Here is an 18,938-nt window from a genome sequence, read left to right on the forward strand (position 1 = left end):
TTACATTCGTGAGAGAGCTACAGCGCTCGCATTACGGACGAGGAAGGCTCTCCTGGCTGTTGCTCTCGCGCAACGATCCACGCAGCACCTCGAGCTTGTTGCGCACGTATCCTAACAACTCTGGGTTTTGCTCCACCAACTGCTCGAACCGCTTGAAGGTGATGCCGACGCCATTCTCTGCCTGGACGCGTGACGCGTGACGCAGCACGGCAGCGACACTGGCCTGGGGTACGCCGTAGAAATCGCGTTGGAAGTGCAGCATCTGCTCCAGCTCAGTGGCGTCAATGAGTCCGTTGTTGTCGAGGTCGTAGAGGCGGAAGGCGAACTTGGCCAGCGCGTCGTCCCCTTCGTTGACACTCTGCGGGTTCAATGCACGCAGGGCCAGGCACAGCTCGCGGAAGTCGATGAGGCCGCTGTCGTCCACGTCCACGAGGTCGAAGAGCTGGTCCACCACGACTGGGTCGTCGGCCGGGAACAGCTTACGCAGCTCCTCCATGGACAGTTGGCCGTCCTTGTCCAGGTCGTGCTGGCGGAAGTACTCAACCAGGCGGTCCACATCGTTACGCTTCAACGCCGTGAGGGAGATGACCTCGCCTACGTCCGTGAGAGGCACGACGTGCTTGGTGGCGTAGTCGCCGACGCGCATCAGCATGGCCACGTCCTCGAAAGCGTGGTTCGTCGTGGGCACCCCAAGCGCCTGCGCCATGACGTCGCGGACGTTGTTCGCGTACAGCTGCGGGTCGTTCTGCTCGCGCGGCGACGGGTAGTACGCCGGCAGAATCTCCACTTCCATTCGGTTGTACACTTGGCACAGCACGCGCAGCGCCAGGTAGAGCCCGGAGACCCCCGGCGGCCAGCTCATGTCGAAGTGCTTGTACGGGTAGCGCAGCACGACCGGCTGGCACGGGACGCCCGACACGAAGGAGCCGACCTTGAACTTGGTCAGCGCCTGCTGGTTGGACGTCGTGCCCTCCGGGAACACGAGCAGCGGCGGCTTGCTCGGGTCCGCCACGTGCGACGTGATGTCGTTCATGGCGCGCTTGCGGCCGTCCGCCGTGCCGCGGTCGATGAGAATGGGCTGAATCATCTGCACGATGCGGCTGATGAGCGGCAGGTTGGCCACGTCCGTCTTCATGGCGATGCTGGGCGACAGCAGCGTGAAGATGTAGAGCCCGTCGAAGAAGGTCAGGTGGTTGCTCACGATCACGCGCGGCATGGCGCGGCGGTCGAAGTGCGGCGGGTACTTGACCGGGATCCAGTAGTACCCGACGATGAGCATGAGCGCGCGCAGCAGAATGGGCACGGGCGCGCCCACGACGCGCCGCCAGCGGGGCAGCGGCGGCCGCGCACCCGTGTGCGCGTCCAGCGGCTTGTAGCCGACGAGCGCCAGGTGGCTCACGACGGTGAGCAACACGCCCACGCAGAGCAGCAGGACGACGCGCAGCAGCGGCACCCCCAGCAGGCACAGCACCGTCATCTTGAGCTTCTCGTACGAGTCCACGGGCGTCGTGTACGTGAACGGGTTGTGCTTGGCGCGAGCGGAGTGGACGTTGGTGGACGCGCCGCAGGACGACGAGGCCGTCACGTAGGCGCCGGCCGCGGCCGCCTCCGCCTCGGACGTCGAGATTTTGACGCCCATGTCAATTGCATGAGTGAGCGGGGACTCGTGACAGTCCAGCGCCGCGTACTCCGGCTCGAGGGACGGCGGCGGCGATGTTGACGCCATGAGCAGCGCCGTGGAGCTCATTTTTAGTCGCCTGTTCGCCAGGAATAAGGCGCGCTGAATGCAATTCGCTGCGTGCGCTGCGGTACTTCACGGCCGGCCGATCGACGAATGACTTGCATGATGATGGCCCTGCACTGCAAGGCCTCGGTGCAAGGCTATGGCCGCTTCGTGACGGTACCGGGACGGCTGCAGTGTATGCGCCCCAGTATGCGAGCGGATACACCTGCTCCGGACTTATCTTCCCACAAGCTGGTGTTAAAACGTGGCTATAGCGATGGATGGCCATCGGAGCGTGAGTAGTATATGAATAGACACAGGGGCAAAATGCGCTGCAGTACACGATGTCCTGCAATATCTTTGTTATTGATGTATGTGATATTGCAGGTATTTTGGATTCACGGATGGTACAATGTACCACTACTTGCAAAAGTCGTTTAACCTTCAACATTTGGAGGTTAACTCTATTTAATAGTCCATAAAATTGCAAAGTGAAACGCAGATTGATATCTGCATAAATTTCATTTCGATGATATGACATTGGAATTGTACAGTCAAACCTGTTTATATGATCCTCCCTATTTGAGCCTTGCCATTTATTTGATGCAAGCTTTGTTGCTACCAAATATTTTACTTAGTTTTTGTATAACCGCTGTTTATATGTATACAAGGTATATGAGTCACATTTTGGAGGACCAAATTAGGTCTAGCCTGTTTATTTGATTCACACTGTCTTCAAAGCCCCCACTGCTCAACGCCCAACGCCCAACGCAAGCCCCCTTCCCTCGCAATGTCTCCTCACACCTGTCTGACGCCAGAACAAAAGCTCCAAGTGCACCTAAAGCTCAAGCAGAATCCTGGCATGAGCAACCCCATGCTCGCTGAGTGGATTTGACAGCGATTTTATCGAAGTGGGAGGGCGCTGTGAGCGCTAGTGAGTATCTGGCAGTGGACGAGGACGTGCCTGTGCACGAGCCAGATGTGATAGTGGACGAAGCAGCAGGAAGTGATGCAGTTTCGCAGGACGAGCGGGAGGAGGAGGAGGAGGACCAGGAACCCACAATTCAACCTGCCATCGCTCTGAGACACTGCATGGAGCTGTCTGCACTTCTGCTTCAATGCGGTGAGCAGACTGATAGAGAACGAAGAGCTTTACAGACCGTGACCGCTTTGGTTCGGGAGACTACGGTGAAGGCAAAGCGGCAGCGAATTATGCGCGATTTCTTTACGTGCACCACATATTTTTTTTTAACTGAGTCCATTTTATATGAGTCATTGTTGTAGATGGCCACCAACGGGGCCTCATATAAACAGGTTTGACTGTACTTGTCATTTGTAGATTCGGTTTATTATAGCAGTAACTTAATTTTTGGAAATATAAACACCTAATAAAAGCCTCACATGATATATAAGTTATTCTAATTATTTGTTCGTATAAATATTTTGCTATAATAACGAATTTCACCGATTACAAACCCTTTACAAAATAGAAACCCGATCACGTTTTAAAATTTGGATCAGAAAAGAAAACCCCTGCACAAAATGTACACTCGGCGGAAGAATTGGTATCGAAGCAGCAGTAGAATAAATAATAGTAGAGTAGCCGTGCATGTAGCAGAACGCAAGTCCAAAGCCAAGCCGCCAGAATCACTGCCGTTCTGGTGCCAGACCCGTTGCTCTGCGCGGCTATCGTGCTCTCACTGTCGCTCTCCATGTCGGTCAGCAACGGCACTGGCGTCTCGGCGACTCGGCGGCTGACGAACGGGTGCTAGTCAGGACCCGCCGCCGGCGGGTGCGAATCAGGGACCATCGCCGGCGGGCCAGGCGAGGGTCACCACTTTCGAACTCACGATGGAAGATGGACGAAGGCGCCTACGCTCTCCGCCGGCCGGCCGGCGAGGTGCTCGGGAGGGATTTCGCGGATCGGGCGGGGAGGGGGAGGCAGCAGCGACAAGCGGGGGTGGCGGAGCACAGGCACGGCCAAGGCGTGTCTGTGCCGATCCCCAAGCGGCTCGAGATAATACACCACATTGATGACGAGTACGTCAAGGACGGGAATACCATCAACTTCACCGCGGTGGCGTCCAGGTTCGGCGTCGACACCACCACGGTTGCAGGCATATGGAAGGGGCGGGACAAGGTGGAGCCTGACCGGCGCGGCCCGCCACCTGCCCCCGGGCTGCCGCACCGTGCCGAGGACGCGGTCGTTCTCGACATCATCTCCCACCCGCCGCGAAGGGATGTCTCCGCCGGCGGTGCAGTGAACGACCACGAGAAGGGGAGGGGGCGGAGGAGAAAGAGACGAAGGAGGAGAAAGAGACGAAGGAGCAGACGACGAAGAAGTAACAGAGGAAGCCTTCCCCCTGCTCTCGGCGCTGCTCCGCGCCGTTCGCAACGCCACCAGCACGCTCATCGTCGCCGTCTACTGCTTCTCGGACGAGACGCTGGCGACGGAGGTGGTCGCTGCGGCGAACAAGGGGGGGGTGAAGGTGAAGATGTTCCTGGACTACAAGATGGCGATGACGTGGCTGGCCTGCCCAGCAATGTTCATCGATGGAGGGTTCATTGAGCGGGCGGAGGAGGATGGGCTTTGGCTGTCTTCGATGGAGCGGGAGTCTACACACTTGCAATTACATGGACCGACTGAGGACTGATGCGTTCTCACCGTATTCAGAATCATTTGGAATGGAGAAGTGATTATTTACGGTTTGACAACGTTGTTGTAGCACCCGGACGTTGTGGTGCCGGCGTGCGAGACGAGGTTTATGAAGGGTGTCCTGGTATCGGAGACTAATTCGTGTCATTACCAGAGGTCGGAAAAAAATAGTGCAATACAATAAATAATCAGTTTTTTTAATATAAATTTTTATTACATGACCTTACGGCCTCCACTTCAATTTAATATTGACCCAATTATTGACAATAAATATCGTAAAAGTGCCACTGGCTGAACCCCGCAATTGTGTCATCGATGGCATCGCGGGATGACGTCAAAACTGAGGTTAACGACACCACACTAGTGTCAGCAACAAACGACTGGCTTCGGGACGCGTTTGGTCGCTTTCGCTGACACAAACTACGGGCCCCTTAGCATCCCAGCCAACAACTCATGCCCCTCTGGCAGCACTCCGACTTGAAGCCCAGTCAACACATTGGTGCTGCCCAACTTTAGTTGTGGAGGAACACGATATATCATAGGAAGATGACACCTCTGATTTCGGCGAGGGTCCAAATTTATTTACAGTAGATGTTATTTACGCGAAAAAAAAAAACTAACCCGGCAGGTGACGCGTACAACTTTGTGGGCTGGGTGGGCTACGCAGAATTAACTTGGCAGCCAGCAGCTGACCTGCCGCAAGACCTCATTAATGAGTTTGAACGCGACGAGCTTGATGTACGTTGGCCGGTGGATTACCGAGTTGAAAATCCGACAGGCGTACCTACTGGTACTAGAGGCAGAGGTAGAGTAGGAAGGCGCTCAATATAAATTGCAATACATATTGCGGGAATTTTTATTATTGTTTGCTAGTAAATTGCAGTTTTTATTAGTGGTGGTTGCTGGCCCCAATTCAATATGATACTGTATTGGAGGACCTCTGGTCATTACCATTACCGTCTATCCTTGGTTGCTAGCACGGTCTCACGTTCGGCGATATATCTTCAGCACCGCGCGGGGTTTGGATCTTTGCATGCACTGAAGTCGCCATTAGCCGGGTGTACATGGTAGTGCCTCGAAATACGGATACTTGCCGTCAAGATGGTCCGACCCTCCCGTTCGCCATACTGCGTCCCAACCTTCTATGTCAAACAGCGGAGCGGGGAATGGCGATCACGTTTTCTGGGCCTGAACACAAACATCCCCGTGCCAGCGAACTCAATTCCTCGCAAGGATGATATCCTGCGCACCATGACCAAGGGCAAGCTGTTTACCGCAATGGACTTATTGTGTGTGTGTGTGTTCAAGTCGAGTTGGTAAAATAATACATACCATTTATGGCGTTCGCTACCCCTATTCGAATACTTAGTTACTCAGATGGGCATTTCAAGCAGTCCGACGTGGTTTAACCGCCTCGTCCAAGCGGTGTTCTCGGATCTGCAGCCCTGTTGGCAGACATACTTTGAAGCCCTGATAGTGTTTATCTACTCTGACTCGATTGACGACCACCTTGCCGACTTGTAGAAAGTGCTTTCACGGAGCACAGAGTAACATTTTTATATCAAAATCGAGAAGTGCACATTTTGCGCTACTGAAATCTCACGCCTCAGTGATATTGTCGCCAAGGATAGCCCATTGTGGGGTGGGCTTTTATGGTATATATAAATGGACGTGTAGGTCGGATGGACCCCAGCAAGATTCAAGTGATAAGACTGACCGACACTCCGTGCGAAGCATGAGCTACAGTCCTTTTGCGGAACCTGCGTCTACGTGATGAAATTTTGCGGTGACTTCGACGACCTGATGGCCTCTATCACCGAGCTGGCGAATGGCAAGAGCCGCCGCTATCCAATCTCCTTCGGCGACAAAGAGGAGCAGGAATGTGGTGATGAGCTGCAGCGTTAGCTAGCTCTCAGTGTTCGCGCGCCCACATTTCTCAAAACCGTTTTACATCAGCATGGCGTTACCTCTTCCGGTACGACGGTGCCGGTCGCGAGCAGATCGTCGCTTTCAATTTAAGTAGCTAACCAAACTGATGAACTAACTTTGAGTTCATTTGTGGTGCCCCTGCTCGTTCAGCTTCTGTTGATAGACAAGTTTGCGAGGCAGAACTTATCCTACTAACGAGAAGGATTTGCTAGCTACGCTACTCGCGATGCGAGTTTGGAAGATCTATCTGACCGACCGGCCATTCTTCAGACCTACCGATCACCGCACTATTGAAGGCATTTTGCAACACCAGACGCGTTTTCAGAGGATTGCTCGATGACTAAATGAGCGTGCGCTTTTCCAACCGCAGTTTAAGTGGACCGAGGGAGCTACAAACGTGATGACCAACACTATCTCGCGCAATCCGAGCAAGAACGACGGTACCAGCCGAGCCGTTAGCCGTTCCCTTTTGCGAAAGTCCCCCACTGGTCAAGAACTTGTAGACGAAATTGGCTCATCGTCTTCAACAGCGGTCGATATCTCAGCGGAGGGCAGCCGTATTTATCCTCCTCGGGACCAATATGGGACTTGCTCATGACTGATGCAACGAATTCGCGCAAATATCAGCGCTTCGAGCTGTCAGATGGGCTGACGTTCTTTCGAGTTCGGGCGGGTGCTCAGGTGTGAGTGTGTGTTCCGGTGGACACCGCGCTAATAAACGCTATCATTCACGCGGAGCGCGAGGTACCAACTCGCTGGCATCCTGGGCAGGACAAAATACAGCTACTCGTGGCGTCTAAATACTACTGTCCTGGCATGGTGAAGGTTGGCGGATCTTCGTAGTCAGGGTTGGTCTCCGTTGAACGCTCCACATAAATAGTAATTGGTGTGTCATCTTTCAGGCTCATTATCAACTTGTGTAGCCCGATAGTGGAGGCCATGACTCGTTTAGTGTTCTCTAGCGTTTTCTCCTCCGTTTGTAGTGTACAAAACCACCGTTTTCAAACCTCAAACGCTCCTACCATGGTCATGCGAGGGCTGGTGTGCAATAAGGTGTATCGCCACTGATGGTGAGAGAGAGTGTCCCCTTCTTCGCGTTCAGTGTACGGCACCATCGAATATGACAACAAAGTATAATCTGCGTCACCGACGAAGTGTCTGCCGGGCGGAATAATCTCACAGGTATGGCGATCGATGACATGGTGCTACCAACAAGTGCGGTCGGACCAGGACTAGGCCTACTTTCCGCACTTACGCGTCGTTACTCAGCAGTAACGATAGCCTGAGTGTTGGTAGCAGGGTATCCCTTCCGACAAGACAACTCTTCGTAGTAATCAGGTTGGTCTATCACTAACAGCGGTCCATCCACAGATCCAACGAGCTCTGTCGCTTGTGAATCCTCGGTTATTAATGTCCCAGCCTCTTGTCATGCGGAAACGACTCAACAAACGGAACCATTTGTGATAACACACGAGTTATCTCATCAACTATATCGGCGACATCGCTCTTGTTCATCGCAAATGTACCAACAGTCTCCCAATAACCACCAGGTGACGCTAAAACGTACAGCGACACAACTTCTTTCTTATTATACGAATGCTTCTTGAAGCCGTTGGAAGCAAAAGCCACCCCATCCAGACGCAGGAAACGAGCGGTTGTGAGAAGTGTTTGCTTGGAGTACCTCAGATTGTTCAGTAGCCAGCTCGTGCACGAAGCATCGTCCAGAGTAGCGTCGAATTCGAAGTATGACATTGTGTTCGTAGCCTTCTTATTTATATGTGTGTTAGAAACAGCAATAGTTGCAACCTCTGCGGCTAGCGCTGACGCCAAAATCACTAAATTCTCCATGCTTATCATGACTACCTCTTTCTCTCCTGAGCAGTCTCTAAGTGTGGGCTATGTCCGGGATGTGGAGAAGGGTATAGAAGGTCGTCTCCGATTGTCGTGTCGTGGGGGAAGTCTGGTAACGGAGAATTGACCAATCAGAATAGTCTAAATGGAGACAACATCAACCCGGAGCTAGATGCGACCAGCCCCTTACAGCAGTGGTGACAAAGGCTAGCATTTCCGTTGTTTGACTAGTTTAGGCGGCTACCATTCGCCTAACCACCTTGCCTTTTTGTCTTTTCACCTAGACCCACACTGCTAATTGCTGCTATTTAGATAACCTACTGCACTTTTAAGCCTTTCGCGAGCTACCTTTATCAATTAACTATACTATACAGGTCAAAGGCATTCAAATGAAAAAGGTCGCAAAATACACCTTCTGCATGTCTTATGGGACATGGGAGACGTAGTATACTGTGATTTGTAGAATACAGTGTATGGATGCGTATTACTTAAATTTGTTTAGTACATAATTATATGATGATTACTCTGCTTACCTTTTTTAAGTTGTTATAAATATGGTACATTACTAGCTTGAAGTTGTGTAAAAGGGCACAGAAATCACCCTTTAAGGGGGGGGGGTCACTCACCGCGTTTCGGAAAATCTCCTCAAGGGCGCTTTGTGTAGCCATTTTGGGTGGGGTGGGGTGGGGGTGGGGTGGTCGCTTTCAATCTCTGGACCTACTGTCCTCGCATCTGCCAAGCGAGGTCTGCCTGTGTTAGTGTCGTGTAGGAACAGGCGCTAAATTATATATGGCACACTTTCCCACCAACAACACCTACCGAGTCACCGAAGACTCAATGGGCTTGTTAGGGTTAGAACCTGAAGGCCCAGGAACTTTCCCTTGCACAGGGTTGATGTTTCCCCTGTGTACCGAGATTCCGCTAGTCGACCGACGGAAGACTCAGCGTCAATAGCCACGAGCAAAGACTAACACGCTCTCACACACAAAATATACCTCGCCGGCCCTCAGAAGGAAGGGTCCCGGCCTTTTACGGCGTGATACGAGGGTGCCGGAGCTATACTCCGGCGGGAAGAAATAAATGGAGTGCGCTCTCGCTCCTCCACTACCTGGCGACGACTTGTCGCTACCAATACACTAGCCACTACTCTCTTGGCCCTGCCAGGGATGAACACAAGCTAAACTAGTAGATGTGCCCTCCGACAGTCATAATCCTATCTACCAGGTTTACCTTGAGCTACAGGTCGTTCACTGCAGGCACCGGTGTCGCCCTTGCGTGGTTGGGAGGGGAAGCTGTTCTGTTATTGTTTCCCGAAGGCTTATCTTGTCTTCTCTTAAGTTTCCTATCGATCAATACAAATATCAAGTATAAACGCGTCCGTTTTTGGACCGCCGGTTGTAACTCACGACTCTTCGGCGCTTTCTCTGCGACGTGGTGGCGTTACCGACGACTCAAACGGCCGCTGAAACGCCACCGACGGCTGGGAACAGGCGCCGACGACTCATAAGTTCGGATCTTGCCAGTAGGTTCGCCCCGCACTTAGCGAGCTGCAACCGCCCACGCTTGACTTGGAACTATCGACGAGTCATCGTCACCGGCCTATTTAGACCAATCAGCGATCGGGGAGTTTAGTCCAATGACTGGCGATGGGTTGTGACTTGCCAGTTAGCGCCGGCGCCTCGAGTCTTCTTCGCCACTCGTCCCGCTTTTGGGTTTTGGCTTCGGCTTCATTTTCCGATAACACAACTGCCCCCACCACGACTCGAGCCGCGTGCTGGTGAGCGTCGGGGTGCTCCTGCGCCATGGTCGGTTCTTCGCGCGGTGCCCAATCCGCCGTGAACTCGGCGCTCAGGGCTCTCGGTGTGTCTCGGTCTTCGCTCCAGGTAAGCCGTCTTCTCTTGTTCTCTCGCTGTCTTCACTGCTAACCGGGATCTTGGTATCTTGGTCAGTCTTCGCCCGGTCGAGGAAGCTCGCTTGGTGCTGGCAGTTCGCCTGTTGCTCCTGCTCCCTCGCAGTCGGCGTTGTCCGAGGATGAGAGCGTTGCTGAGTCGACGGCCAGTTCGGCCACGGTGGGTTTCCTGCCGTCTTCTCGCTTTCTGGCAGCTTCACGTGAGGTGCTGATGCTTGGCGGCTTTCTGCGTCTGCTTCCCAGGTTGTCCTGTCCTCTCCGGGGTTGAGTTCACTCGCTGGCGGTGGTACACCGAGCCAAGCTTCGCTGGAAGCGTCCGCTGAGTCGTCCCCGTCACTGGCCACCTCTCCTGCTGCTCCTTCGGTACGTCTCGTTGACTGGCACCTTGATCTTGAGCTGCTCTCGCTTACCTTCACGGTTATTACCTTCGTCTCTTGTCATTCAGAATACTTCTCTGGTCGATGTGCCCGTTGGTAATGCTGCCGGCGACTCGGTTGCGATCCAGTCGGCGCAGCTAGTTGCTCGGCGTTCTACTTCGAGTGCTGAAGCTGGCTGTTCCACCACCGGCGACTCGCTGGTCACGGTGTCGCTCTCGAACAAATCGTCATGGAAGCCAGTGCTGAGGCGTCGGAGCGCGTGATCGCGGTGTTGGGTCCTCGGCTGGATCTCATCGGCCGTCTTAATGTCACCCTGCACCAGGGTCCCAACATTCGTGGGGACCGCCACGTGGGCTCTCGCTTGGCTGCTGCTCGCTCGCTGGAAGACGTGGTGGCGGCGGCTCAGCCCAACATGGGGGTCCACGATGACGTCAACTTGGACTTGGCTGTGATGCGAGGCCAGTTGCACTCCGCTGAAGCTGCGCGTGCTGCCGCCGAAAACCCGGCGATGAAGGAATCGTTCAAGCACGAGAACACCATGGTGTTCCTCAAGCAAGCGCGCGCAGAGCTCGAGCACTCCAAGAAGGAGGTTAAGCGTCTGCGGGTCTTGGAGGCGCACTACCTCCAGGAGATGGAGGGTCTTCGTGGAGCCGTGGATGCGCACGCCGAGACGGACGCCCGCTTGGAGAACCGCGTTAGAGCTGCTGACGACGAGTGCAAGCGTCCGGCTCTCCAGCTCACTCGTGAGCAGACGGCGTTCAAGGCTGCCGTGGCGTCGTCGACAGCTCAGAGCAAGCGTCTTCATGATCTTCTGGCTCGCTTGGATGCCGGCGATGACTAGTCGTCGACTCGCCTCCAGCGCCGAAATGAAGACCTTCAAGAGTAAGTGAAGCGGCTAACGCGGGCCAACCGGACTCTTCGGGCGCACGTCAAGTTTGAAGACATGAACCCAGAGGTCCTTGTGCTGATCTCCGAACGTTCGTACTGGTTGGTGAGTTGCTGCATGTGCTGGCTTGTGTTCTGATTCTGGACGATGACTCATGCCTTACAGGTTTGTCGACTGGCGAGTTGAACTGGAACCTGCTGGACATTAGCCACGAGACTCGGCGGGTTCTCAAGGACATGCTGGCTAATGCGGATCCGTCTCGCACCGAGGATGCCATTGCCGTTGACTTGGCCCACGCTGCCTTCCTGGAATCGGACTCTCACGTTGAGTTGTCGTCGGAGGAGCGGTCGGCTGAGGCGAATAAGACAACCCTGGAACACATGCTGCCGATGTCGAAGCGGACCGGGCTTTACGTGCCGCGCAGGTTGGTTGCTCACGCAAGCGCTCCTCGAAAGGGGAAGCCGGTTCTCGTCATGTTCGTGGTCGGTCAAGCTCTGTTTCTCGGTCGGCATCGCAAAAGCGGGTTCGTTCTTCGTCACTCCGTCGCAGTCCGTCCGCCAGCCGTCCGGGCAAGAGACCTGGCCGCCTCGCCGAAGACTCAGCTTCTGCTGTTCGTGGATCTCGTTTGTCTTCTTCTCTTCGAGGTGGTAGCCGTGAGTCTTCGGTGACAGCTCCTGGTGATTCTTGGACTTCTTCTCAAGATGGTGAGCACTTGGAAATGGAGGTGGAGGTTGTCGAGTCTTCCGGAAGTGTTCCTGCGGCCGCAGAGTCTCCGCCCGCGTTGGCAGTGCAAGCCCCGAGTGCTTCTCGGGTTTCGTCGTCCAAGGGCAAATCGAGGCGGGCGATGGTCTCGTTCTCTGCCATCTACCGGTCCGCCAGCTCGCGCCGTCTTCTCCGTGGCCGCTGCCAAGTCTTCGTCGGATAGCTCACCTGTTGTTCCTTCCCGCAAGCCTTCTCGTGTGGTGGAGTCATCGGATGAAGATGCTGTCTCGTCGAGCACGCTTTCTCCTCCTTCCGAGCAAGTTCACGTCGACTCTGGCGCTTCTCTCGAATGGTTTCCAGACACTGGTTCGGAGGCGGAGAATTTGGTCGTCGGATCAGTGATTGAGTTATCGGAGGGCGTCCCCCAATCCTCTTTTCTCTTGGAGCTCCCATGTTCCGAGTCGTCGGGAGCTATCTCAGGTGTTGGTGTGGAGCCTAACAAGAAACCTCCTGCTCCACCGACTCAAGACTCAAACGAGTCACCGTCGACAACACCGTCGTCCTTCCGTTCCACGCCAGCTTGCGTCTTCCGGAAGCAGTCGAGACGTCGCCACTTTGTCGTCAGATTCCAGCTCCCAGCGTCTTCCTGTGGTGCCGTCGCCGGCGCGGGGTCAGTTACCCCTCGTCCGATTTTCCAAGCAAGTAGCCAAGTGGGCTGTGCCTTACATCGAGCCGCCTTTTACGCGTCCTGGAGCTTTCAAGTGCTGGACCCAGACGCTGAATGCTCGGTTGCCTGCACCGGTGCCCCGGGATCTCCGAATCATTTCTAGTCCTGAAGGCATCGCGGCATTCGCGGATTACAAGAACCCTGATCATCCGTGGCAGAAGCTTCGCCGGCGACTCCCGTCTCAATCGTGTCTTTTTGACACTTCAGAGTTCGATCCTGGCTCCAAGGTGTCGCAGCGGGCTTCGCCGATGACTCGGGTGATGGGATATTGGAGCAATTTCCGTGGGAGCGGCGACTCGGACAACGCCGATCTTGGTTTCTCGCTTTGGGAGCGCGATCACTGGATCCTTCCGAAGGCCGTTAAAACTACGTTCTCCGCAGTTGCTGCTGACGTGGATATGATGGACTGGACTGCCGCGCGGAAGACTCGGACTGTAACGGGGTTACACGCACAAGTGGCTGCAAGCCACTTGTGAATTTAACAGATAGGTTATCTGTTAAAAGTTTTGAATACTTCCTCACCTTGGTGTAAGACACACCAATGGATACATTGAAGTGGACCACCACAATGAGTGGTCCACACATACCCAAAGATCCTATTGAAGAAAGCAGCATCTTTCTACCAATCAGAGTCATGCATATTAGCGGGGCTCTGACAGCCAGCCGCTGTCAACCCTTTCATAGACGATAAACAGTTTTTAGCAGATTTTAGAGGAAGATCAATTTACAAACAATACAGTTCTCATTTTACCTAATCTAAGTCACTTGGAATCCTATCTTACTGAACTTATATTTGTGTATTCAAATACAATTAACCTAAGTAATTACTAAGTACTTACGCTTCCTCATACACGTTGCGCAACGTGTAAGCTAAAGTAGTGAGTCAAGTTAGACCCACTACACCTGGTAGCACTTCGTAGTCCGTCCAACGACCGACTGCTTGACGTTCGTACGCGGTGTACGAACGCGGAGCCGAGAACCACATGAGCACGGAGGTGCCCATGGAGAGCTCCAACACGCCTGCAACGCATGTTGCACGCGCTGACTGCCCCTACCTGTCCGACCCAGAGTGGGAGGCCCTCCAACGACTGTCAACAGTCATTGGAGAAGCGGCGATAGCTACAATGCTGCGTACGCTATCGCCGACGGAGCAACATGGTGTTGCTCTGGGATTCATCATGAAGGAGCAGCGTGACGCTGCTTCCTCAGTGACGGCGTCGTCAGGGACGACACCGCGTGCTCAACCATTAAAGTTGAGCGTAAGCAATTACGTGGGAAGAGAGGGCGAGCCTCTCCTCCGATGGCTTGTCGAACTCGACACAGCCATAGCGGCTCGACGCATCGTCGACCCGCTGTCGAAGGTCGCGTTCGCCATGTCCTGCCTTGGCGGACGCGCAAGGAGTTGGGCGTATGGACGCCGACTCTCCGATCCTACGTGCTTCAGCACGTATGAAGTGTTCAAAGAGGAGCTCAAACAAGCGTTTGAGCCCCCGCAAAACGAGTTCCGGTCGAGGGCGGAATTCCTCGACCTTCAGCAGGGTAACCATGACGTCCATGCTTACGAGCAGCGTGCACGGTACTTGGTCTCGAACATCGTGACCAACCCGATAGACGAGGCGACTAAAGTCGTCACGTTCATGAAGGGACTGAGAGATGGGCCTGTGAAGACCTATCTCTTCCGAGAGTACCCGAGTACTCTCGAAGCTGCGATTACTCTCGCAATGCAAGAAGCGTTTAGCCTGCGGCAGGCTAAACTGCATGTGAACGTGCCGAGGCCGCAACCGCGCCCGGTAGCGAGGCCGGGAGGTCCAGAACCAATGGACCTCTCGAACGCAACAACTGCTGGTTACCAGCAACAGGGAGGTAACGTGCGATGCTTCCGTTGCGGAAGGATCGGTCACTTTGCACGGGAGTGCACAGCTCCCATGCCCCCTGGAGGTGGCCGTCGTGGCGATGCTAGGCATCGCCGCGGACCAACAAAAAACGTGAACATCCAGTAGGCGCGGGGCGCCCTACTGGTAATGCAGTCGCGCGTGCCGACATCGGGCACGCGACACTGAGGACTGCAGCCCCCAGTGAGACCAGCTCTCACTACAAGAAACAAGATGACAGGCCGAACCTAGTCATCTTGCAGGTTTACTCGAAGAGAGCGAGTGACTCTCTTCGAGCTTTGGTAGATTCAGGCGCGTCGAACAACTTTGTTCGACTACGAAGCCTGTCGAGACTTGACTTCGAGGAGGTAGATACACCTCGAAGTCTTCTGGAGGTACGACTGGCAACAGGTGCCATCGTAAAGACCGAGAAGCGCGTCGTGAACGTGCGCTTCTCGTACAAACAACGAGTGTTTGTCGAACACTTTATCGTCCTGGACCTGGACGATAAGTTCGACGTAGTATGGGCATGCCGTGGCTTGCACGGCATGATCCGGTGATAGACTGGAAGAAGCGCGCGCTCGTACGCTTCGGACGCGACAGCGGAACAGAGAGCGATGGCCCTGTTACCGCAGCGCGCGCACCAGCAGGTGCGCGCGGCTCACCAGTCGAGATAGCGCTTAATGATGCTGTCCCGGAGTGCCCAAGAAGTGCGCGAGGGCGCACACAAGCGAGACCAACGTCGGCAATGCTGCCGACGTCGGAAGAAAAATATGTGTTGGTTCCGGGAACCAACACCCACGTTCAAGCGTGTAGGGACAGTCCCTGACCCGAAGAGGTCAGGTCGACAACGACGCGTCGGCTCCGGGAGCCGACGCACCCTCGGTCATGAGGGGCTCCGCCAATGAATGGCGTCGAGGTGACGAAGGCGTGTCAACTCCGGGAGTTGACGCTGCAAACAGTGCGGACGGTTGCAAACGTACCGCACTGACGCAATTACATACTGTCGTGCAGCCGGGCTGCACGACGAAGCGCCTCATGCGATCGAGCCAGGCTTGATATCGCGCGCCCGCAGACAGGGTCTGCCGGCGAAGGGACACATTACCGTGCAGCCGAGCTGCACGAAGCGCCATGCGATCAAGCCAGGCTTGATACCGCGCGCCCGCAGACAGGGTCTGCCGGCGAAGGGACACATTACCGTGCAGTCGGGCTGCACGAAGGAACATGCGGTCAAGCCGGGCTTGATACCGCGCGCCCCCGGACAGGGTCCGCCGGCGAACAACTGTCCACGGCCGGGCCTGGACAAGAAGAACAACTGTGCGGAGCCGGGCTCCGCACAACAAGAAGACGGCGCAAGCGGAAAACGCTGCGCAAGTCTCGGTCCGGGACCGAGACGCAACAAGAGCGGTCTGCTGGGCAGACTGCGGCGATGACGCCGAATGTCAAGACGCTAAGCGTCTTGACGCGCACCGATACTGGATTCCAGTATCGTGAGATGGAACTCGCTAGTCCTCCGACGACGGCGTCGGAGTTGACTTCGCTTCCAGCCATGAGTTGGAAGCGCTTCACGCGCGACTTGCACGATGGACGCATCGAGCAAGTCTGCGTTCTTTCGGACAGCGAAAGAACGGAGAGCGAGAGCGAAGAGCTGAGGCAGCTCTTCATGGGAAGTACCACTGAGAGTGAAGACACTCTCAGTGCGAGACGAAGCGAGAGCGCTTCGAGGAACAAAGTTGGGACTCGCTGAAGTCGAGTCCCTATTACGAACTGTTGAGGGAGTACAAAGACGTACTCCCGGAAGAGATTCCTGCGGAGCTTCCGCAGGATAAGGGCATTCAGCACGAGATTGATCTCGTGCCGGGCACGAAGTACTGTGTCACGCGGCAGTGGCCACTGCCGCGAGAGCAAGTGAAAGCGATCGACGACTTCTTTGAAAGTCGTCGTAAAGCAGGACAAGTGCGGGAATCAAAGTCCCCGCACAGTGCTCCGACGTTCTGTGTCAAGAAGCCACAGGGCGGATGGCGCATCGTTCATGCCTACAACAAGCTGAACGATGCGACGGTACCGGCGCAGACGCCGATACCGCGAAAAGATGTTATCATCGATTCGATGGCCGGGAGCACCGTTTACAGTGCTCTCGACTTGCGAGATGGATTTTATCAAATCCTAATGCGTGAGAGCGATATCCCTCTCACGGCAGTGAGCACGCCAAGCGGCATGCTCTGGGAATGGCTAGTAATGCCACAGGGGCTTAAGAACGCCCCTGCTGTAGTGGGCCTACTTTGGCTCACTACTTTAGCTTACACGTCGCGCTACGTGTATGAGGAAGCGTAGGAGTTTATTAATAATTTGAATTAATTATACTTGAGTCCACAAGTATAATATAAATCAAATAAAACACCAAATAGGTAGTTTAAGGTAAAATGAGAACTGTATTGTTTGTGAATTGATCTTCCTCTAAAATCTGCTAAAAACTGTTTATCATCTATGAAAGGGTTGACAGCGGCTGGCTGTCAGAGCCCCGCTAATATGCATGTCTCTGATTGGTAGAAAGATGCTGCTTTCTACCAACAGGATCTTTTGGGTAAGTGTGGACCACTCACTGTGGTGGTCCACTTCAATGTATCCATTGGTGTGTCTTACACCAATGTGAGGAAGTATCTAAAACCTTTAACAGATATTTATCTGTTAAACCATAAGTGACAAATGTCATGCACAAGTGACAGTTGTCACTTGTGACCGTTATCGTGCACAAGTGACTGTTGTCACTTGTGTGTGTAACCCCGTTACACCATTCCCCCGTTAAGCTTAGACGTGTCGGTCTCGACACGTCAATTAATATTGACTGCTTGTCAATTGTTTGTGCTGGGGTTTCCGTGCTCATCCGCAATGAGCACGATCAAGCTGAAGACCACCATTGCAACAGAGTGTAAACTCTCTGTTGCTGTGTACAATGCGCGGTAGCGCGAGGTGCGCCGCTACCACGGGGACAGACAACACAGTGTCTGTGTACGATTCTTCGATGTCGACCGCGTCTATGCGTCGACATCTCTAAGCGAATTTCTGTTGCTTACCGTGATCGGGTAAGCAAACGCCAAAGCACTTCGAGTCCTTCTCGAAGTGGCAAGTATTAGCAACTCCACGCTGTTGCGGTGGAGGCTGGTGTCCGTGCGCCGTGCGCACTGTCCGTCCAGGTGGCGGTGCATATTAGCAACCGCGACCACAACAGGTATACTATATGTATACCTGAGAGCTTCAATGATCTCCGTGCTAATTATCTAGCACGCGACTTGTCAGGCGTTGTAGATTACTACAGCGCTCGCACTACCTTCTTGCTGGTAGTGCGTGTTGGGTTTCGTACTCCTTCACCATGTCCGGAACGTCTTCCATCAGGACGTTCCGTGGTTCCCACGTGTCGTGTTGGGGAGGGAAACCTCTCCAGCGAATGCGAAAACAATCCGGACCTCGGATTGTTTTCCTATGATCAACAATTCGCTGGACGATCCAGCGAATTTCTCCGCGTGCGTCTCGCAGCGGTGGCGGAGGTGGTGGAAACACGCTCCGATGGTCAACGCCGTGTTGACCTTCATCTCGTGTTGCTCCACGACCAAGTGACGGTCGTGGAGTACTTTCAGAGCGCGGCGGTTGCCGCTCTGTTCCTTCGTGTCCCGGCTCTGGCGGTCTCCCAGACCGCATTGAACGTGCCGGTCGGGCTGTAGGCCCGACTGTATTAACTGCTCCAGCGCGACAACGCGCTGGAGAGGAGGGTTTCCCCAGTCGAGGCTGTCTCTTCGGGTCAGACGAGCCACTTGGCTCGTGCTGGAGGTATGGCTTTAACCGCCCGACATAAAATGTCGGGTGGAGCCGCATGCTAGACGGTATGTCTAGCGTGTATGCGTTACCGTGGCGTGCCATCACCGTGAATGGCCCGATGAAGCGCGGAGCAAGCTTGCTTGCTCCGAAATCCGAAACTGCATGTTTGGGCAGGTTTTGAGTAGATAACAAAACCAATGAATCCACGTTGAATTCATTTGTGTTGCCCCTGCCAATATTATCGGCGTTCAGCTTCTGTTTATCCACAGAAGCTGCAATCGTGTCCTGGACAAACCGAATTACGGCTTGTCTTTTATTGATAAAGTCAATCGCATCCGAGCTGAACTCGTTCAGCTCGCTCTCCGCAAGAGGCCCGGCCTCTGCGTGGTTCTTCGCGGTGTCTGCGCCCTGCGCAGACCCGTGGTCCTTGTTCCTTGTGGAGTCTGTGCTCTGCACAGACTCGTTTTCCTTGTTCTGGGGGTCAGCGCACTGCG

General features: G+C 54.4%; 1 protein-coding gene across 1 annotated transcript; it reads right to left on the reverse strand.

Moving 5' to 3' along the window:
- Nucleotides 1-31: 31 nt before the first annotated feature.
- IUM83_07912 (Lysophosphatidylcholine acyltransferase) lies at nucleotides 32-1,747 on the reverse strand (the record flags this gene model as incomplete). Its single annotated transcript, XM_067932248.1, has 1 exon — nucleotides 32-1,747. The coding sequence occupies one exon, from the start codon at nucleotides 1,745-1,747 to the stop codon at nucleotides 32-34; it is 1,716 nt and encodes a 571-aa protein (XP_067783021.1).
- Nucleotides 1,748-18,938: the final 17,191 nt, after the last annotated feature.

This window comes from Phytophthora cinnamomi (genome assembly GCF_018691715.1).
Source record: "Phytophthora cinnamomi strain GKB4 chromosome Unknown Contig102, whole genome shotgun sequence".
NCBI classification, from domain to species: domain Eukaryota; phylum Oomycota; class Peronosporomycetes; order Peronosporales; family Peronosporaceae; genus Phytophthora; species Phytophthora cinnamomi.